This window comes from Lepidochelys olivacea, assembly GCF_965140295.1.
Source record: "Lepidochelys olivacea isolate rLepOli2 genome assembly, chromosome: 7".
Classification (NCBI taxonomy): domain Eukaryota; kingdom Metazoa; phylum Chordata; order Testudines; family Cheloniidae; genus Lepidochelys; species Lepidochelys olivacea.
Genome location: NC_140417.1, coordinates 30,548,726 through 30,570,711, shown reverse-complemented (window position 1 = coordinate 30,570,711; position 21,986 = coordinate 30,548,726). Strand labels below are relative to the sequence as shown.

Sequence of the window (21,986 nt, the reverse complement as noted above, 5' to 3'; positions counted from 1 at the left end):
GGAGATAGAGGTGGTTCGGGACTATTTAGAAAAGCTGGACATGCACAAGTCCGTGGGGCCGGACGAGTTGCATCCGAGAGTGCTGAAGGAATTGGCGGCTGTGATTGCAGAGCCATTGGCCATTATCTTTGAAAACTTGTGGCGAACGGGGGAAGTCCCGGATGACTGGAAAAAGGCTAATGTAGTGCCCATCTTTAAAAAAGGGAAGGAGGAGGATCCTGGGAACTACAGGCCAGTCAGCCTCACCTCAGTCCCTGGAAAAATCATGGAGCAGGTCCTCAAAGAATCAATCCTGAAGCACTTGCATGAGAGGAAAGTGATCAGGAACAGCCAGCATGGATTCACCAAGGGAAGGTCATGCCTGACTAATCTAATCGCCTTTTATGATGAGATTACTGGTTCTGTGGATGAAGGGAAAGCAGTGGATGTATTGTTTCTTGACTTTAGCAAAGCTTTTGACACAGTCTCCCACAGTATTCTTGTCAGCAAGTTAAGGAAGTATGGGCTGGATGAATGCACTATAAGGTGGGTAGAAAGCTGGCTAGATTGTCGGGCTCAACGGGTAGTGATCAATGGCTCCATGTCTAGTTGGCAGCCGGTGTCAAGTGGAGTGCCCCAGGGGTCGGTCCTGGGGCCGGTTTTGTTCAATATCTTCATAAATGATCTGGAGGATGGTGTGGATTGCACTCTCAGCAAATTTGCGGATGATACTAAACAGGGAGGAGTGGTAGATACGCTGGAGGGGAGGGATAGGATACAGAAGGACCTAGACAAATTGGAGGATTGGGCCAAAAGAAATCTGATGAGGTTCAATAAGGATAAGTGCAGGGTCCTGCACTTAGGATGGAAGAATCTAATGCACCGCTACAGTCTAGGGGCCGAATGGCTAGGCAGCAGTTCTGCGGAAAAGGACCTAGGGGTGACAGTGGATGAGAAGCTGGATATGAGTCAGCAGTGTGCCCTTGTTGCCAAGAAGGCCAATGGCATTTTGGGATGTATAAGTAGGGGCATAGCGAGCAGATCGAGGGACGTGATCGTTCCCCTCTATTCGACATTGGTGAGGCCTCATCTGGAGTACTGTGTCCAGTTTTGGGCCCCACACTACAAGAAGGATGTGGATAAATTGGAGAGAGTCTAGCGAAGGGCAACAAAAATGATTAGGGGTCTAGAACACATGAGTTATGAGGAGAGGCTGAGGGAGCTGGGATTGTTTAGTCTGCAGAAGAGAAGAATGAGGGGGGATTTGATAGCTGCTTTCAACTACCTGAAAGGGGGTTCCAAAGAGGATGGCTCTAGACTGTTCTCAATGGTATCAGATGACAGAACGAGGAGTAATGGTCTCAAGTTGCAGTGGGGGAGGTTTAGATTGGATATTAGGAAAAACTTTTTCACTATGAGGGTGGTGAAACACTGGAATGCGTTACCTAGGGAGGTGGTAGAATCTCCTTCCTTAGAGGTTTTTAAGGTCAGGCTTGACAAAGCCCTGGCTGGGATGATTTAACTGGGAATTGGTCCTGCTTCGAGCAGGGGGTTGGACTAGATGACCTTCTGGGGTCCCTTCCAACCCTGATATTCTATGATTCTATGGGGTTCCCCAGTCTTGGTAAGGGTCCAGCCAGTATCCAACCTAACTGGAAAGTGACTTGGGTGATAAGAAATAGCCAGCATGGATTTGTCAAGAACAAATCATGCCAAACTAGCTTAAGTTCCTTCTTTCATGGGTTTACTGGTCTAGTGCGGGGGAGGAGGGGGAGCAGTAGATGTGGTATGTTTTGATTTTAGTAAGGCTTTTGGCACAGTCCCACATTACAGTCACATAAGCAAACTAGGGAACTGTGGCTAGACACAGTTACTGTGAAGTGGGTGTTCAGCTGGTTGAAAGACCATACTCTCAGAGTAGTTATCAATGGGTCACTGTCAAACTGGGAGGAGATATCTAGTGCGGTCCCTCGGGGATTATTCTTGCGTCTGGTTCTATTCAATGTTCTCATTGGTAACTCAGATACTGGAGTGCAGACTATGCTTATAAAATTTGCAGATGACACCAAGCTGGGAGGGGTTGCATGCACTTTGGAGGACAGGATTAGATTTCAAAACAAATTGGAGAATTGGTCTGAAATCAACAGGATGAAATTCAATAAAGATACCTGCAAAGCCCCTGCACTTAGGAAGGAAAAATGAAATGCTCAGCTACAAAATGGGGAATAACTGGCTAGGCAGCAATACTGCAGCAAAGGATCTGGGGGTGATAGTGGAGCACCAATTGAATATGAGTCAAATATGTGATGTGGTTGTGAAAAAGCCGAATATCGTTCTGGGGTATATTAACAGGAGTGTTGTACGTAAGACGTGGAAGGTAATTGTCCCTTGCTGCTCAACACTGGGGAGGCCTCAGCTGGAGTACTGTGTGCAGTTCTGAGCTCCACACTTCAGGAAAGATGTGGATAAATTCGAGAGAGTCGAGGGGAGAGCACTAAAAATGAAAAAAGTTTAGAAGACAACCTGATCTATGAGGAAAGGTTACAAACTCTGGGCATATAGTCTTGAGAAAAGAGACTGAGGAGAGACTTGAAAGTCTTCAGATATGTTAAGGGCTGCTATAAAGTGGACTGTGACTTTTCTCCATGTCCACTGAAGGCAGTTGTTCTCCATGTCCACTGAAGGCAGGACAAGAAGTCATGGGCTTAATCGGCAGCAATGGAGATTGAGGTCAGATATTACGAAAAATTTTCTGACTCTAAGGGCAGTTAAGCTCTGGAACAGGCTTCCAAGGGAGTTGTGTAATCCCCATCACTGGCGATTTTTAAGAAAAGCTGGACAAACACCTGCCAGGGAGGGTCGAGGTTTAGCTGGTCCTGCCTCAATGCAGGGGGCTGGATTTGATGGCCTCTCAAGCCCTACACTGCTATGATTCTGTGAGGTCAGTGGCTGAGCTGTAAATAGAACCCAGGCATCCTGACTCCCAGTTCTGAGTTATCCACAACAGTGCCTGTGTTTTGTGGGGCTTTTTAGTTGCAATTCTCTCTTGAAATACCAACCCGACATCCGTTTCTCTTTCTGAAATTCTCTTACGCTGGGTGAGGTTTATAAAAAGTGTTGGATCTGTGCAGAAAAACCAAAGTAGGAAAGCAGATCTAAGGGAGACAGAATTGTACACTGTGTTGCTCCTGGCATGCCTAAAGCCTGGAATGGTGAAAATCTCGTTAAGAGAGGTTGGGAGGCATTTGCAGTCACTTTCTACCTTCCTGACTCCCAAAGAAGCCAGAGGAAACCAGTACTGGGCTTTTTTTTTATCTGTGTTTTGTACTTAATTAGAGGAAAGAGGGTGCTTTTTGCTATTTGGCTCCAGGAGATTAGGCGATTTGCTAACAAATTATTTCCATCACAGTTCGCTCCATGATGAAGCTGTCTCCTGGCCCACTGTGTGGCTTGGTGGAATGCTACTGGATGGGGGAAAGCAGTGACTCTGAAATGGACTGTGGATCATGGTGGTTATAATACTACTGACAACTCTGGTGATATTTCAGAGGTTCTTAGGCCAGAAGGGACTACTGATCAGCTAGTCAGACATTCTGCATAACAGCTCATAGGCCTGGCCCTGAATTAATTCCCATTTGAACTAGAGCAGAGCTTTTAGAAAAACATCACAAGCTGATTTAAAAATGGCCAGTGATGGAGAATCCACCACATCCCCTGGTAAATTGTTCTTATGGTTAATTCTCACTGTGAAAAAAAAAAAAGTGCACCTTATTATTCCATGTCCAAATTTGTCCAGCTTCAAATTCCAGCCACTGGATCTTGTTAGACCTTTGCTAGACTGAAGAGCCCTCTTTTATCAAATATCTCTTCCTCCTGTAGGTACTTATAGACTGTGATCAAGCCAACCCGTAACCTTCCTGGTGTGTTTTCTTAAATCCTGGAGGCATGTGAGCCTGTCAGTTTTTCATTTCCAAACAATTTCTGCCAGTTCAATTTAGGGAGAAAAATTGAAAATGGGACCCCTGAAGGCTAAATAAAAAGAACCGGATATTTATTCTTTTAAAAAATCTCATGCTTTTTAAGACGATCTCATGATTTTGAGGGGCCTGACTCATGACTAGGGCCCTACCAAATTCACGGTCCATTTTGGTCAATTTCACAGTCATACAATTTTTAAAAAAGTAAATTTCATTATTTCAGCAATTTAAATCTGAAATGTCACTGTGTTGTAATTGTAGGGGTCCTGTCCCAAATAGGAGTTGTGGGGGGGGGGTCACACGGTTATTGCAGGGGGGGGTTGCATTACTGCTAACCTTACTTCTTACTTGGATTACTGCTGACCTTACTGTGCTGCTGCTGGTGGTGGCTCTGCCTTCAGAGCTGGGCAGCTGGAGAGCAGCGGCTGCTGGCCGGGAGCCCAGCCTTGAAGACAGCCATTGCCAGCAGCAGCGCAGAAGTAAGGATGGCCTGGTATGGTATTATCACCCTTACTTCTGTGCTGCCGCCTGCAGAGCTGGGCCTTCAGTCAGCAGCCACCATTCTCCGGCCGCCCAGCTCTGAAGGCAGCGCAGAAGTAAGGGTGGCAATACCATGACGCCCCTAAAATAACCTGGTAACCCCCCCCCACCTCCGCAACTCCATTTTGGTCAGGACCCCTGTCAGGGTTCCTGCCCCACTCTGAACTCTAGGGTACAGATGTGGGGACCCGCATGAAAGACCCCTAAGCTTATTCTTACCAGCTTAGGTTAAAAACTTCCCCAAGGTACAAACTTTGCCTTGGCCTTGAACCGTATGCTGCCACCACCAAGCGTTTTAAACAAAGAACAGGGAAAGAGCCCACTTGGAGATGTCTTCCCCCAAAATATTCCCCAAACCCTACACACACCCTTTCCTGGGGAGGCTTGAGGATAATATCCTAACCAATTGGTTACAAAATCATCAAAGACCCAAACCCCTGGATCTTGGAACAAAGGAAAAATCAGTCAGGTTCTTAAGAGAAGGATTTTATTAAAAAAAAAGAAAGGTAAAAATCATCTCTGTAAAATCAGATGGAAAATACTTTACAGAGTATTCAGATTCAAAACACAGAGGATCCCCCTCTGGGCAAAACCTTAACGTTACAGAAAACAGGAATAAACCTCCCTCTTAACACAGGGAAAATTCACATAAAACAAAGGATAAACTAATCCGCCTTGCCTGGCTTACCTATACTGACTACAATATTGGAGACTTGGATTAGGATGGGTTGGAGAAGGTTGATTTCCGTCTGGCCTCTCTCAGTCCCAAAAGAGAACAACCACGTAAACAAAGAGCACAACAAAAGCTTCCCCTGCCCACCCCCGCAAAGATTTGACAATATCTTGTCCCCTTATTGGTCCTTTGGATCAGGTGCCAGCCAGGTTAGCTGAGCTTCTTAACCCTTGACAGGTAACAGGATGTTGTCTCTGGCCAGGAGGGATTTTATAACACTGTATACAGAAACCCTTCTCTTTATATTTATGGCAGCCCCCAGTTTGAGAAACGCTGGTCTCCCCCAGGAAATCTGTATAGTATAGGGTAAAAGCACACAAGAGATGAGATTTCACCGGGGAGACCAGATTTCACGGTCTGTGCTTTTCATGGCCGTGGATTTGGTAGGGCCCTCCTCATGATTTTTGAATGTCTGGGTTTGCAATGTTGGGACGCCTGCTGGCTGTGAGTTCCGGGCATGATTCGGGGGCTCACACAGTCACTACCTGTGCCTGGTAAAGTTTTCAGTTGGTGCAAAGCTCGGCGGAGGGGGAAAGAACAATGGTGAAGGGGTCAGTTGCACAAAGGGAGCTTGGCCGCTGGGAACCTAGGGTCATTTGAGCAAGGTGCGCTCGAATACAGCCTGAGGCAAGGGCGTACCTCCAGGCACAGGGCACATCAGGTGCATTACAGGACAGGGGCTATACCCTGGAATTCAGGGGCTCCACAAAGGACTCGGTTCTGTAAACCAAATGACCGTGAGCTACTGCCGCAATGCGAGGGCTGCGATCTCACATGATCCTGGGGTGGATCAGCGGGGGGGGGGGGGTTGAGCAGGAGGGGGAAGTGGCATCACCTCTGTATGCATCATCTGTGACTTCAATACTGCTTCCAGCTCTGGGGTGCGCACTTCGAATCATTGCAAAGAAAGAGCCACAAGAACAATCCAAGGGCAGGAAAACCTGCCTCCTAAGGAGAGGCTCATAACAATGCACCACATTGCCCTATGTGTTGCTGCAGAGAAGGGGGGATCAGTGCCTATCCTCTTCCAGGGAGTGGGGACCCTGGGTCACAGAGGGACAGCACCCAGCCAGTTTTCCTAGACAGCCCCCCCAACCTGGAGCCAGCTCGGCGCCGGTGCCCCCTAAAGGGGAAAGGCCCCATGACCTATTTCCCAGTCCACACCCCTCTGAGCCAGCCAGTCCTCTGAGCCTGGGGCTGTATCAGAGATGGCACCCCCAGGGTGGAAAAGACCCCATATTCCATTCCCGACCCTGCATAGCCAGCCAGTCCCCTGCCATGGACCCGGACTGGAGCTGGTGCCCTCTCAAGGAGAAAGGCCCCATATCCCATTCCCCTCCACTCAGTTCTCTCTCACGCACCCAGTCCCTGACAATATTATCCAGGCCAAGCTGCCACTTTGCCTTTGCTGTGTTAGCGTCTCCTTTGTTCCACTTGTCTCATTTCCAAGGACCTGACTGGGGGGAGAAGCCAGCCCAGAGCCTGACGACACCTGAAAGCTAATTTTGGACCCGGGGCACTATTGATTCTCAGCTGTAAAAATAAATCTGCTGCTAAACGCCTGGTGATTTTTTTACCACTTCCCTGTTTAACCGCAAGGCGCTTGCTAGCTGCAGACAGGTTCCTCGGGCTGCTGCACGAAGAGCCCTTTACAGCTGTTGAAGTTGAGAACGAAAGGGTCACACGCTTTGTAGGCTGTGCTGGCCGGGTGCATGGCTGCCCTCCATTTCCCCCATGCTCCCTGGGTGCCACCCAACCATCTGCTTCTATTTCAGACACTCGCTGCAACACCTCCCATCTGCCGGGGGTTCTGTGTGCCCCCCCCCCATTCTCCCTCCTCCCATACCCCGGGCCATCCTTCACCCAGCGCTACAGGGGTCCCAATCTCAGTCAGGGTCTGCGCAGTACCCAGTACAAGGGAGTCCTTGATCTCTGGGTTTGTGCCGTTGACGGGGTCCCAGACTTGGTCGGGGTTGTGCAGTGCCTGGCACAGTGGAGGCCCTGATTTCAGTTGGGTCCTGTAGACGCTGCTGCAACACAAACAATAATCAAGATGAAATAGCATGAGGGTCACTCTGAATTCAGACTCATTCATCCAAGGGCAGAATTCACATCCATTCGCCTCTAAGGCACTAGTCCCAGGGAGACATCCTCCTCGGCTGCAAATAGCCCTTTTGCCTCTGGTTAGGTGGAGATCTGGCTGCAGGAGGCCCTGGTTGGTCAGGCATCTGGCTGCAGGGAGCTCTTTCTCTGGTATATTCATATCCAATCACTGAAGCAGGGGGTTCTTCTCCCAAACCTTTCCCCGCTGTCCCTGGTGTCTGGGAGCCTTTGCAGAGGGGTGCCTGTTCCCTACACGTGCTGCCCTTTGCATCACCCTGACGTGCCCCCCTGCGTGTGTCTCCCCAGATGCTGCAGCTGTGTTTCGTGAGAGGGGGCCTCGGGTTCCTGCGTGCCAAGCGCCTCTCCCTGATCCATGCCGCCTTCCAGAGCACCCAGCGGGTGGAGTACAAGCCCATCAAGAAAGTCATGGTGGCCAACAGAGGTAAGAGATGCACCCTGCCCCCATTGCTGCCACCCCACCCCAGCAGTGGATCCCAGAAACTCCTCTGTGGCCATGCTGAGGCCCCATCCTGTCCCATGACCATGACCTCCCACGACAGTGGCAGAGGGTGTTCCCTCCCAGAGAACCAAGGCTGGAAGCTCCCCCCTCCCATACTGATTCCAGCAGCCTTGGGTCAGGGAGCTGAGCCCCTCCTGCCCTACACTGAGTTTCCTTAGGGTGGGGTTGGTACGGCCCCCCAGGGCAGTGGGGCAGGGAGCAAACACTCCATTGAGATGCCCTGGGTCAGCTTCCCCCTGGGAATGATCAGCTCAGGCATCGTTGACGTGCCAGTCACACTTGGGCAGCTTCCCACTCGCAGCATGATTGGCTCAGGCTCTCTGCAGACTCAGGCAGCCGGTTACACTCCTTTGCCTCCATGCACAAACCCCTGTGGGTCACTCTTTGGTGTGTGTGTTGCAGGGGAAATTGCCATCCGGGTGTTCCGAGCCTGCACCGAGCTGGGGATCCGGACAGTGGCCGTCTATTCCGAGCAGGACACAGGGCACATGCACAGACAGAAGGCGGATGAGGCTTATCTCATTGGGAAGGGATTGCCCCCAGTCCAGGCGTATTTGCACATTCCTGACATCATCAAAGTAGCCAAGGTATGAGAGGAACGTGAGGGGCAGGGGTTACAATTCATAGAATCATAGAATATCAGGGTTGGAAGGGGCCTCAGGAGGTCATCTAGTCCAACCCCCTGCTCAAAGCAGGACCAATCCCCAATTTTTGCCCCAGATCCCAAATGGCCCCCTCAAGGATTGAACTCACAACCCTGGGTTTAGCAGGCCAGTGCTCAAACCACTGAGCTATCCCTCCCCCCCAAAGCAAAGTGACCGACGAGGATGGGATTCATAATTAATATTATGTGTAATCATGAGCAATTATATTAGGGCTGTCAAATTATTAAAAATTAATTGCAATTAATCGGGAGATTAAAAAGGGTCACAATTAATTGTAGTCTTAATCGCACAGCTACACAATAATAGACTCCTAATTGAAATTTCTTATAAATCTGTTAGGATGTTTTCCTACATTTCCAAATATATTGATTTCAGTTACAACACAGAATACGCAGTGTACGGTGCTCACTTCCTATTATTAGTTTGGATTACAAATATTTGCACTGTAAAAAAGATAAACAAAAGAAACAGACTTCCGTTCACCTCAGACAAGTATTGCAGTGCAATCTCGATGGTGAAAGTGCGACTGACAATGTAGATTTCTTTTACCTATATATGTAATTATTATATAACACAATTGTTATATTGTTGTATGTTGATTAATTACTAATAATATAAACAATGTTAAACTTTAGAGCCTACAAATCCACTCCGTCCTACTTCTGTTCAGCCAGTCACTAAGACAAATAGTTTGTTTACATTTACGGGACTTAATGCTGCCCGCTTCTTATCTACAATGTCACCAGAAAGTGAGAACAGGCGTTCGCATGGCACTGCTGTAATAGAAAGTAAACGCTGTACACTTTGTACTCTGTGTTGTAATTGAAATCAATGTGTTTGAAAATATAGAAAAACATCCAAAAATATTTATAATAAATTGCAGTTGGTATTCTATTATTGTTTAACAGTGCGATTAAGACTGTGATTAATTGTGACTATTTTTTATGTAGCTAATTTGTTTTCCATTAATCGCTTGAGTTAACTGCTATTAATTGACAGCCCTAATTATGATTAATAATTACACATTAGATTGGCTTGAGGGTTGGGCTGGGAGTTCTGTTCCTGAGTCTGGGAAGGGAATGGGGTCTGGTAGATTACAGCGCAGGGAACTGGGTGCCAGGACTCCTGGGTTCTATCCTGCCTCTGACATTCAACTGGCCCCATTCCGTGCCTCAGTTTCCCTAATCTTCTGGGCACTTGAAGGCCTGTGGATTTTAAAGAGCCAATGTGCCATTTTTCTAACGCCTCTCCCACTGTGTCTGTGTCCCTAGGAGAATGAAGTGGATGCTGTGCACCCCGGCTACGGCTTCCTGTCTGAGCGCTCGGACTTCGCCCAGGCTTGCAGTGATGCTGGAATACACTTCATCGGCCCCAGCCCAGAGGTGGTACACAAGATGGGTGACAAGGTGGAAGCCCGCGCCATCGCCATTGCTTCAGGTAGGGGGTGCTCTCCCCTCGCAGACAGTGCTGGCCCCAGTGTGGTACTAGGGGCTGCTGTGCTGCAGGGCATGGGGTGGGGTGGGGAGAGCAGTGTGGGGTGCATTTCCATGCAGGCAGGGCTGACCCCTGAGTGGCACTAGGGGGCGCTGTGTTGCTGGAAGTGCTGCATCTTAGATGGCTCTGCCCATGACTCACTGTGTAGGCTGGGGCAAGCCACTCTCATTAAATTTATTACAGTAGTGCCTAGATTGCCCAACTGAGATAGGGACCCCGATCATGTTGGGCACTGTGTAGATCCCACCTGAAAGCAGGGCCCCTGTTGTACCAGGTGCTGTACAGACACACTGTGAGAGGCAGTCCCTGCCCTGAAAAGCTCATGCTCTAATTAGACAAAGGGTGGAAGTGGAAACTGAGGCACTGAGTGGGGATGGGCTTTGCCCAAGGTCAGTGGCGAAGCTGGGAATGACATGCCTGTATCTGCTCTCTCCTAGGGGTCCCTGTGGTGCCGGGCACTGACTCCCCAATATCATCTCTCAGTGAGGCCCATGAGTTCTCCAACAAGTATGGCTTCCCTATCATCTTCAAAGCTGCGTATGGCGGAGGTGGACGGGGCATGAGGGTCGTGCGCAGCTATGAGGTACCATTGATTCCAGAGCAAAGACACACCTGCCCTTAATACCCTTCTGGCTTCCTGGCCTCAGCTTCTGGGGCTGAGAGCATCAGTGGCATCTGCAGCTTCTGCTCCTGTGGCTGGTGCAGTTGCAGCTACTCTGATTGGCTGGCGTGTTGATGGTGCGAGAGCCTTCTCCTATGCGTCCCATGTGCAAACCTCCCAGCCACAGTGCTGGCTTCCTGTGTCCCTATGCCAAACCATCTCCCATGTATCATCTCTCATCTCTGCACCCCCTTGCCAGAGGACAGCTACATCTCTTTAATTTCCCCTCCTGGAGGTCGCTGGGTGGCGAAAACAGATGCGGTATCTTAGCGTGGTTTCAAGACAAACCTTTTATTGGGAATGGAAACTATATACAGAAATATGATCAAAAAAGTCCTGCTACTCTCAGGCTGCAGCCTATGCTAGCCCTGCGCTGGGCTGCTTTGTCTTTGCTCCCAGTCTGAAGCGAGCCCCAGGAAACCCCGAGGCTGCATGAAGAGTGTACAGGAAGTGTGACATCTCTACACTGCCTGGAGGACGCACTCTATAGCACAGCAGAGAGAGAGGTGCCCTAATTTTACCCTTTGCTCCAAAGTGGATGGTAGCAGGGACTGAAGGGACCTTACCTTTATAGTGGCAGCATGGGTGCTGGAGTGGGAGGTAGGATGCCTGGGTTCTATCCCTGGCTCTGGTGTGGAGCTTGGGCAGGTCCCTTTCCTTCTTGGGCAGTTTCCCCTCTCACCCTGTGTCTTTTTAGACTGTGAACTTTTCAGGGCAGGGACTGTCTCTGTGCAACACAAGGGACAATGGGAACCCCAACCTCATAATTTGCCAAAGATCACCAGTAAGTCAGTGGGAAAACTGGGAATAGAACCCAGACTCCCAGCCACTTATACTCCAGCGGCCCAGCCCACCAGACCTGAGTCCTCTCCCAGAGCTGAGAATAGAACCCAGGAGTCCTGAGTCCTAGTCAAATGCTCTGTTCATTAGGCCGCACTACTGAGTCAATCTCTCACCTATCTGCCCCCCACAGGAGCTGGAGGAGAATTACACCCGGGCGTTCTCGGAGGCGCTGGCTGCTTTTGGGAACGGGGCTCTCTTTGTGGAGAAGTTCATTGAGAAGCCAAGACACATTGAGGTCCAGATTCTGGGTGAGCCCTAATATCCCTCTGCCTCCCTGATCCAGCCCAGGGTGAACTGGCTGACTTAGGGGGGCAGGGAATGAGACACAGCTTCTTTCCTCTCTAGGGGGCACCAGCTCTGATCCAGCCCCAGGGCAGGGGGACTGGCTGACTCATAGGGGCAGGGAATGGGACGCAGGGCATTTCCCCTCCACAGGGTGCTGGCTCCAATCCAGCCCCAGGCGGGGGGACTGGCTGGCTCACAGGGGCAGGGAGTGAAACCAGGGCCTTTCCCCTCTAAGGGGCGCTGGCTCTGATCCAGCACCACAGTTGGGGGACACTGGCTGGGTGTTGCCTGCCTGGAGTCTCTTCTACACGTGACCCAGGGTACCCAGTCCCTGGAAGGGAATCAGCATTGACTTTCCCTTCTCTGCAGGGGACAAGTATGGGAATGTGGTGCACCTTTACGAGAGGGACTGCTCCATCCAGAGGCGGCACCAAAAGGTTGTGGAGATTGCCCCGGCAGCTCACCTCGACTCCCAGCTCCGTACCAAACTCACCAATGATGCCGTCAGACTGGCCAAGCAGGTACGAGCCACCCTGGAGATCCTGGGGCTGGGAGAGCAGGGGATTGCAGGTTGGGATAGAGGGGTATTGGCAGAGCTGTGTGTGTGTGGTGCCCAGTGCTGGGATAGCACAGGGCTGTGGATGGGAACTAGGGGAAGGGTGGTTGTGGCTTAATTGTTTCTTAGGAGCCTTCGAGGTGCTAGAAGCTGGGCATGGGCGACAGAGATGATCCCCTGTTCTGTTCGTTCCCTCTGGGGCACGTGGCATTGGCCACTGTCGGAAGACAGGGTACGGGGCTAGATGGACCTTTGGTCTGACCCAGTACAGCCATTCTTATGTTAACTGTCCGGTATCATCTGTTCCACCACTGATCCTTTTTGAAGTATAAAATTGTTTCCTTTCTATCTCAAAACATTAGCTTTCTTTGGGAGGGGGGTGTAATCCAGTAACTAGGACATTGGGCTGGGAGCCAACACTTCTGGGTTCAGCTCTGGGAGGGGAGTGGGGCATGGGGGTTAGAGCAAAAGTGGATGGGCATCAGAACGTTGTGCCTCAGTTTCCCTGCAAAGTCACTGTAAGAGCTGAGAATAGTTCTGATTCCCAGCCCCCTTGCTCTGACCACTAGACCCCACTTTCCTCCCGGAACCAGGAATAGAACCTAGGAGTGCTGACTTCTAGGCTTTCCCTCTGCATTAACCCATTAGACCCCACTCCCCCACAGAGCCAGGAATAGAACCCAGGAATCTGAAAAGCTACCTCGTTATCCACCGTCATAGCCCTCCTCAAAACTCTCCTTTGCTGTGATGCTGACAAAAAACATGCCAGTGGTCAGGCTGTTGGTGTGCTGAGCCCGCTGCCCCTCGCGCTGCCCATGACCATCTCACGGTTTACTTGTACTTGCCCATCTAGCTCCATCCATCTCTTGTCTCTTGCCTTATCCTCAGGCTGGAAGCCCGGGGGCAGAAACCCTCTTTTTGTTCTGTGCATTTAGCACACTGGGGTCTTGGTTCATGACTAGGGCCCCTAGGTGCTACTGCAATACAAATGGTAAATATCAATAACCCTGACCCCCCAGCTCAGTGCTCTTGTCCATTAGACCACGGTGTCTCGAACCGTCCCATGCTGACAGCTCTCTGAATTCGGGAGCCCATGTTGTGGAGGGGGGCCCATCTGTCCATCTTTGTCACCCACGTTCAGTAGCCGAGTCCTTTGCAGACGCACTGGAGATGGAGTAGCTGAATCCGGTGGGCGTTAAGAATGATGCATCTTGACAGAGCCAGGGCCCACTGTATTTCTTAATTGGCTGGCGTTCATTCCCAGAACACCTGATCTTGGTTGTGGGGACTTGATGGCTCAACTTGCCAGCCTGATTGCATCCTGCCTGGCTACAGTGTGTGGCCAGGAATCCCTTTCATTATTAGGTGTATTACAGTAGCGTCTAGAGGACCTGACTGAGATCAGGACCCCATTGTGCCAGGCACTGCACAGACCCCGACTGGGATAGGGGTCACCGTTGTTGCTGAATGCTGCACAAACACTGGCTGACATCGGGGCCCCTTAGTGCCAGGCACTGTGCAGACACAGGGTGACAGCTCCTGCCCCAAAGAGCTTGCAGTCTAAATAGTAAAATAAGGAGGGGAAACTGAGGCAGTGAGTGGGGAAGGGACTAGCCTAGCCCAATGTCAGGGGTCTCCACATGCTACCATAATACATATAATAACACTACAGCTCTGATTTCCTCCTGCATGAGGTGGTGGTGGAATGTCGAAACTTAAATCCACTGGCTCTGCTGTATGGGAACACACCTCTTGACTCCCTGTCTGCTGAGAACCCCACTGGGATGCTCCTCGGCTCTGCAGTTTAGTAAACCATCACTGCAGCTCTGAGCCAGATGGACTGCAGTGGGGAACTGGGGTAATAATGGAATCTGTCAGCTGCCCGGAGCAGAGCAGTGAGCTCTGAGTGTGTGTGTATGTATGAGATGTTGCCCCCTGCTGGAGATAATGAGGCTGATGTGAGTGTGTGTGTGTATAGTTTGGATTTCCCTTTGTGCATGTGTGCCAACTTATGTGTGTGTGTGTGCACACAGATTGGACTTCCCACTGTGTGTATGTTAAATGTGAACCTTATCCAAGCATCAGGACTCCTGGGTTCTATTCCCAGCTGTAGGAAGGGAGTGGGGTCTAATGGGTTAAAGTAGAAGGGGCTGGGAGTCAGAACTCCAGGGTTCTCTCCTTAGATCTGGGAGGGGAATGGAGTCTAGTAGTTAGAGCACTGGGAGGGCAGGGAGCCCGGACCCCCAGTTTTTTTTCCTGGATCAGGAAGGGGAGTATAGCCTAGGGGTTAGAGCAGGGGGCAGATTTCAGCAGCTGGATAGGGTGTGTTGAGGTTGAGGGTGCCTTGTGCCTAAAAGGAGACAGGCACAGGTTGAGGCTTCATCTTCATGGTGGTGAATCATATTCAGATTTCTGTGAGATTGGGGTCTTTGTCCCAACCAGCAGCATGAGATGGGGTAGGGGTATCTCGCAGATTCTGTCCTAGCAGTCGTAATGGGTGGCATCCAGACTGCAGCAAGGGAAACTGGGAGTTAAGATCGGTCCCATCCAGAGCAGTGGGCTTGGGGGTTAACACCCCTTGGGATGCCCAGGACCAGTTCCTCCTTCTCAGGACGTTCAGCTCAGGCTCCCTGCAGACCCAGGCAGGTGTCTTCACAAAAGAGATAAAAGATCAGGATGAAATTTTGAATCACAACACGGTTTCAGCACAAAATGTCCTTTTTGTCCAAAATGAACATTTCATAAAGTCACAGATTCCAAGGCCATCGGGGGCCATTGTGATCATAGTCTGACTTTTTGTAGAGAACACAGGCCAGAGAACTGCCCCAAAATAATTCCTAGAGCAGATCTTTTTTTTGGAAAAACATCTGATCTTGATTAAAAAATTGTCAGTGATGGAAAATCCACCCCAGCCCTTGATAAGTTTTTCCAATGGTTAATGACTCTCACTGTTAAAAATTGACACTTTATTTCCAGTCTGAATTTGTCTAGCTTCAACTTCCAGCCATTGAGTTGTGTTAGATCTTTGGTGGCTAGACTGAGAAACCCATTATCTAATATCTTTTGCCCATGGAAGTACTTATAGGCTGGGATCAAGTCATCCCTCAACCTTCTCTTTGTTAGCTAAAAAGCTTGAATTCTTTGAGTCTTTCACTATGAGGCATGTTCTCTAATCCTTTAGTCATTCACATGGCTCTTCTCTGAGCCCTCTCCGATTTATCCACATCCTTCTTGAATTGTGGGTACCTGAACTGGACACAGGATTCCAACAGACTTTGTACCACTGCCAAATACAGAGGCAAAATAACCTTTCTAATCCTGCTCGAGATCTCTCTGCTTATGCATCCAAGGATCTCACTAGCTCTTATGGCCACAGCGTTGCACCGGGAGCTCATGTTCAGCTGATTCTGCACCACGACCGCCAAATCTTTTGCAGAGTCACTGCTTCCCAGGAGAGAGTCCCCCATCCTGTATGTATGGCCTAGATTCTTTGATCCTAGATATATACATTTGACATTTAGCCATATTAAAACGCATATTGTTTGCTTGTGCCTGGCTTACCAAGTGATCCAGATCACTCTGTATCAGTGACCTGCATTCTTTCTTATTTACCACTCCCCCATTTTTGTGTCATCTGCAAACTTGATCAGTTTGATGATTTTGTTTTCTTCCAGGTTTTCAATAAAAATATTAAATAGCGTAGGGCTAAGAACCGATCCCTGTGGGACTTCACTAGAAACACGCCTGTTTGATGACGGTTCCCTGTTTACAATTACATTTTTAGACCAATCAGTTAGCCAGCTATTAATCCATTTAATGTGGGCCATGTTCATGCTATATCTTCCTAGTTTTTTAATCACAATGTTGTGCGGTACCAAGTCAAATGCCTTACAGAAGTCTGAGTGTATTACATCAGCACTCTTACCTTTATTAAGGAAACTTGTAATTTCATCATAAAAAGGTATCGTTCATTTGATGGATCTGTTTTCAATAAACCCCTGTTGATTGGCATTAATTACATCTCCGTATTTTAATTCTTTATTAATCAAGACCCGTATCAGCCGTTCCATTATCTTGCCCGGGATCGATGTCAGACTGACAGGCCTGTCATTACCTGGGTCATCCCGTTTACCCTTTTTATATATTGGCACAACATTAGTTTTCTTCCAGCCTTCTGGAACTTCCCCACTGTTCCAAGACTTATTGAAAATCAACATTAATGGTCCAGTGGGCATCTGAGTCAGTTTCTGTTGAAATCTTCTGGCGTTTGTCAAAAAGCTAGAAAGGGAAAGTGTTCAGGCCTGGAGCAGGTCCCATGATGCTAGGCTCTGTACAAACCCTGAACAAAATCCAGACAAATCACTCTGGTGAACAGGAGATGCCAGGTGCTCATAGCAATGCAGGAGGACAGTCGAAGTAATAGGGAAGTGAGCTGTAGCTCACGAAAGCTTATGCTCAAATAAATTTGTTAGTCTCTAAGGTGCCACAAGCAAAATCTTAGCACTTTTGGGTTCAGTTTTATCATTTTGATATTTCAGTGTATTTGGTTTATACTAACAACAACAACCGTCAGTTCTTCACTACAGCTTTTAGTCCCATGATCTCAAAGCACTTTACAAGGGAGGCCAGTGGTGTTATCTCCAGTTTACAGATGGGGAAACTGAGGCACAGGGAGGGGACATGACCTGCTCAAGGTCACTCAGCAGTCCCGTGGCAGAGCTGGACATAGAACCTACAAATCCTGAGTCCCAAGACAGTGCTTTAGCCACTAGGCAACACTGCCTGGTTTATTGGACTTTGCTAATTCATTTAATTCATTTTAATTTTAATTTTTAATTTAGGATTTAATTCTAATTTAATGTTAATTTTAAAATTATATTTATGCATATTATATTTTATATTATGTCATATATTGATATATATTACATTTAATAATGCCTAATATATACTATTTCATATTTTGATATCATCTAAGAGCAAAAATGAAATGAAACGATAAACTGGAAATTGATTGATTTGATGGCCTCAAGTCCAAATGTTCCAGGATTTTCGTTCTGTGGGAAATTTTGAAAATTCGCCTCAGAACAAACAAATAAATTGTGGAATTCCCCATAAAGTGAAAATTCTGGTTCCCGAAAAATTCCAGGCCACCTCTAGTGATATGCCACATGGTCAGCTTTGGTAGAATCTGGCTGGGGGGGGGAGGGGTGTGCAGAAAGTCTGGGTGTCAGGACTCCTGGGTTCTAGTCCCAGCTCTGGGAAGGGAGTGGGGTCTAGTGGTTAGAGCGGAGGGGCTGAGAGTCAGGACTCCTGGGTTCTAGTCCCAGCTCTGGGAGGGGAGTGGGATCTAGTGGTTGGAGCGGGGGGGGGCCTAGAATCAGGACTGATGGTTTTATTCCCATCTCTGGGAGGGGAGTGGGAGCTAATGATTAGAGTGGAGGGTGGGGCTCAAGAGACAGGACTCCTGGGTTCTACCCTTAGCTCTGCTGTGTTTTTTGGGAACGTGAGCTGTCAGAAGGAGCCAGGGCTCCAGTGCTGGGAGAAGTGATTTGTGCTGATGCTGCGGAGCGCCTTGTGACAGCCTGCTCTGAGTGGTGACATTAGCAGCTGTTGTCTAAGCATGTCCCTTCCCCCTCTGTACTGGGTCCCCATTGTTCCTCTGTGAAGTGAGTAATTACCAGACTTCCTAAGAACTCAGTGCACCTCCCACTCTCTGATGGCGTGACAAGTTGGGGCAGCAGCTGTTGAAATAGACACCCCCAGTATGAAACATTCATGGACAGCCAGAACTCCTTCTGTTCCTGGCTCTGGGAAGGCAATGGGGTCTAGTAGTTAGAGTAGGGGGGTGGGACCAGGAGGCCTGGTTTCTATCCCAGCTCCGGTGGGTGATGGAATCTCGTGCGTAGAGCAAGGGTGGCTGGGAGTCAGGATTCCGGCTTCTATCCCCATCTCTGGGAGGGGAGTAGGTCTAATTGCTAGAGCAGGGGGGCTGGGAGTCAGGACTCCTGGGTCTTATTCCCAAGTCTGGGAGGGGAGAGGGCTCTTGTGGCTGATCAGAATGTCCCCTTCGGGATTTACAGTCCTGCCACATGACTTTGGAAGGCAGGCAGCTGTGAAATGCACCGTGGGAGCATCAGTATAAGCCTCACTCCTGAAATTACCAGTGCCACCTCCATCTCTTAATATGAAAAGACAAAGCCAGCGGTGGAGCTGCTGATGGATTTAATTGTCTCCCCTTCCAGATGCCTGCTCTTTCTTGGCATCTGGACCTGCACAAGATTCCTTGGCAACCTCGTGGCAACCAATCCGTGATCCACTTTAAGCCATGATTTTGGCGGGCTGGGAGTCAGGACTCGTGGGGTCTATTCCCAGCTCAGGTGGTGAGGGGTGCAGGGTCTAGTAGTTAGAGCAGTGGGGCTGGGAGTCAGGACTGCTGGGGTCTATTCCCAGCTCAGGTGGTAAGGGGTGCGGGGTCTAGTGGTTAGAGCAGTGAGTCTGGGAGTCAGGACTCATGGAGTCTATTCCCAGCTCAGGTGGTGAGGGACGCAGGGTCTAGTGGTTAGAGCAGTGGGGCTGGGAGTCAGGACTGCTGGGGTCTATTCCCAGCTCAGGTGGTAAGGGATGCGGGGTCTAGTGGTTAGAGCAGTGAGTCTGGGAGTCAGGACTGCTGGAGTCTATTTCTAGCTCAGGTGGTGAGGGACGCAGGGTCTAGTGGTTAGAGCAGTGAGGCTGGGAGTCAGGACTCATGGGGTCTATTCCCAGCTCAGGTGGTGAGGGACGCGGGGTTGAGTGGTTAGAGCAGTGGGGCTGGGAGTCAGGACTGCTGGAGTCTATTTCTAGCTCAGGTGGTGAGGGGCGCAGGGTCTAGTGGGTAGAGCAATGGGGCTGGGAGTCAGGACTCGTGGGGTCTATTCCCAGGTCTATTCCCAGCTCAGATGGTGAGGGGTGCGAGGTCTAGTGGTTAGAGCAGTGGGGCTGGGAGTCAGGACTGCTGGAGTCTATTTCTAGCTTAGGTGGTGAGGGGCGTGGGGTCTAGTGGCTAGAAGACATAAAAAAGCAGATTTTTCCCTGTTCTTCTGCATCTCATCAAGATCCCAAGTGTCATTTCCTGTTTGCGCTCTCCCCTCTCCCATCTAATTGAAGTAGGCAGCAAATGCCCCTAGTGGGCCACTGGAGCTTCCAAGCCTCCCGGCACGTGCCCCCACTCCCTCTTGGCGCAGCTATATGGGTGCCTCCTGCCTCATAAATGCAGATGCAGTTGCTCGGCAGGATGCCTGGCACTAGGGGGCAGCGTTCACCCAACAGATGCACACAGTCTGTGGGTTCCATGCATCTCTGCCTGGGAGTGATGCATCTGAGCTACATCCAAAGCCCTGCTGGGTTATTTTCCTTCAGGGACAATGAATCGCAAACGACAGGATAAAATAACAGGCAGGGAATCAGGACTTATGAGTTCACGCTCCTGCTCTGTAAACGAGTTCCTAGTTGTTACGGCCACAACAAACTAACGGAGGCACTCGGAACGCGGTGGATTGAAGTTACTAAGAGCACTAAAGATGCCTGTCAATAATGGGCTCTGCACCGATCCTGAGGGGGATCAGGGGCGTCATTGTGCCAGGTGCTGCACAGACCCTGAGTGAGATGGGGGCTCCATTGGGCTGGGCACTGCACAGACATGAATCAGGATCAGGGCCCCCATTGTGCTGGGTGCTGCACAGACCGGGATGGTGATCAGGATGTAGCCAGTGGAGGCTACAGGGGCCTTCACTGTGCCCAGCACAGCGCAGCTACAATCTCAAATGAGGCCTCTAAACTACACCAGACAAAGGGTTGAGCAGCCCCTGGCCTGTGTGGCATCATTGCTCTGGGCACAGAACACGCTTGGCGTAATCGGCTGAGAACGGTCTTTCCTGGCTTATGGGTTCTTCTTTGCAGCTTGATTAAAGCCCCCAAGACAAATGGCTGCTTACCCTGATTTCCCTTTGCCTCTCAGACTCCTTCACGATCAGGGCTCTGAAAACAGGCTTCTATTTATTCCTCATCATGTTTAGCTTTTCAGCCAGTTTCATCTAGTTCAGCCTCATCCCTCCTTGCTAGTCAGCGAGAAGGATTTCAAATTTCCTTCTCCTGTAGAGCCAGCCTTTTTCCTCTCTGCTCCCCCGTTCAATAAAGCAACTGTGCTTGCCTGTCCTGGCCAAGATTGGGATCCTCAAGGTACCTGCTGCTGTACAGACCCTGACTGGGAGCAGGGCCTCCATTGCGTCTGATGCTGTGCAGACCCCAACCAGGAGTGGGGCCCCACTGGGCTGAACACTGCACAGATACAGTCCCTGCCCCAGACGGCTTACAGTCTAATTTAACTAAGAAGGGGTGAGGAAATTGAGGCATAGAGAGGGGAGGGGACATGGCCAAGGGCAATGGTAGAGTGGGAAATAGAACCCAGGAGTCCTGAGTGCTACATTCCTTCAGCCAGTCTAGACTGTGTCTCCACTGTGCCTGCATCTATGTATTCATATGGCCCTTCTTTCCCAGAGAGGAAGCATGGCCCAGTGGTTAGATTACTAACCTAAGACTTGGTAGATTGTCATGGTCTCCCTGGGCCACTCACTTTGTCTGGGGCTCTGTTTCTCCATTTGAAAAACCAGGATAATAACACGTCCCTGCCTTCAGCCTCAGCCAGGGATCTGTGTGGCACTCGGCCCAATGACGCCATGATCTGCGTCGTGTCTGTGCAGAGCCCAGCACGATTGGGAGTCCCGATCTCGGGGGCACCTAATACAAAGCCGGGCCAGAAACAGTGTCTAAATTGCTACATTTGCATCCGGAGCCAACCCAGCCCAACGCTGAGGTGTCTCTGGCAGCGTCTACAGAGCAGCAGGTTCAGTGGGGGATTCCTCTGGAAAGAGACACCAGAGGGAGCAGATGAGACACCAGCCACAGAGCGGGGCCATTGATCAATCTCCTTTACAACCCCTTCAAACCCCAGCTGCTTTCACGTCTCCTTGGCTTCATTGCTCAGCCACTTCACTGCGGGCTAGCACATGCCCCAGTTAGGGTGCAGAGCTGGGTGCACTGTGCAAATAAGGCAGTGCCCTAATCTGCATATTTGAATATACATCATCTCAGCGGGATGCATCCCTCCCCCAGCCTTTCTACCGGAACTAATAGGGATGCTTGGGAGCCTAGGAGCAGGCTCCCTGAATCAGGAGGCACCTGGGTCTGATCCATGCATGTGCAGTGCAGAGATGGCTGTCCCACCAGCTGGGTATGCAGTCTCGGGTGCAAGGGCTTCTGGGGTTGCAACCCAGCATTTCTGGTGCCGCTGCAAACTGCGGGGGGTTGTGCATGGCTTTATGTGCCCCCCACCCAAGGCAGGAAAGGACCGACATCGCAAAGGCCTAAATTCGCCTCCTACAAATCCAGGATTGGTGGGGTTATGGAAGCTCCCAGAGGGCCTGACTGAGATCGGGGGCCCCATCGTGCCAGGTGCCTCACAGACCCTGTCTGCAATCAGGGGCCCTGTCTTGGTGGGTGCCACGCAGACCCTGAGTGTGATTGGGAGCCCCGCTGGGCTGGGTGCCACACAGACACACCCTGAGTGACAGTCCCTGTCCTACAGAGCTCACAGTG

General features: G+C 50.1%; 1 protein-coding gene across 3 annotated transcripts in view; it reads left to right on the top strand.

Annotated features, from left to right (window-relative positions):
- The window catches only part of PC (pyruvate carboxylase), a 239,704-nt gene that overhangs the window by 103,302 nt on the left and 114,416 nt on the right, over window positions 1-21,986 (top strand). For all 3 annotated transcript variants that reach the window (XM_084632881.1, XM_084632880.1, XM_084632879.1), the window contains 6 exons: window positions 7,639-7,774; window positions 8,255-8,439; window positions 9,789-9,954; window positions 10,449-10,594; window positions 11,646-11,763; window positions 12,170-12,321. In XM_084632881.1, coding sequence (XP_084489007.1) covers window positions 7,639-7,774; window positions 8,255-8,439; window positions 9,789-9,954; window positions 10,449-10,594; window positions 11,646-11,763; window positions 12,170-12,321 — 903 coding nt within the window. The remainder of the gene's footprint in view (window positions 1-7,638; window positions 7,775-8,254; window positions 8,440-9,788; window positions 9,955-10,448; window positions 10,595-11,645; window positions 11,764-12,169; window positions 12,322-21,986) is intronic.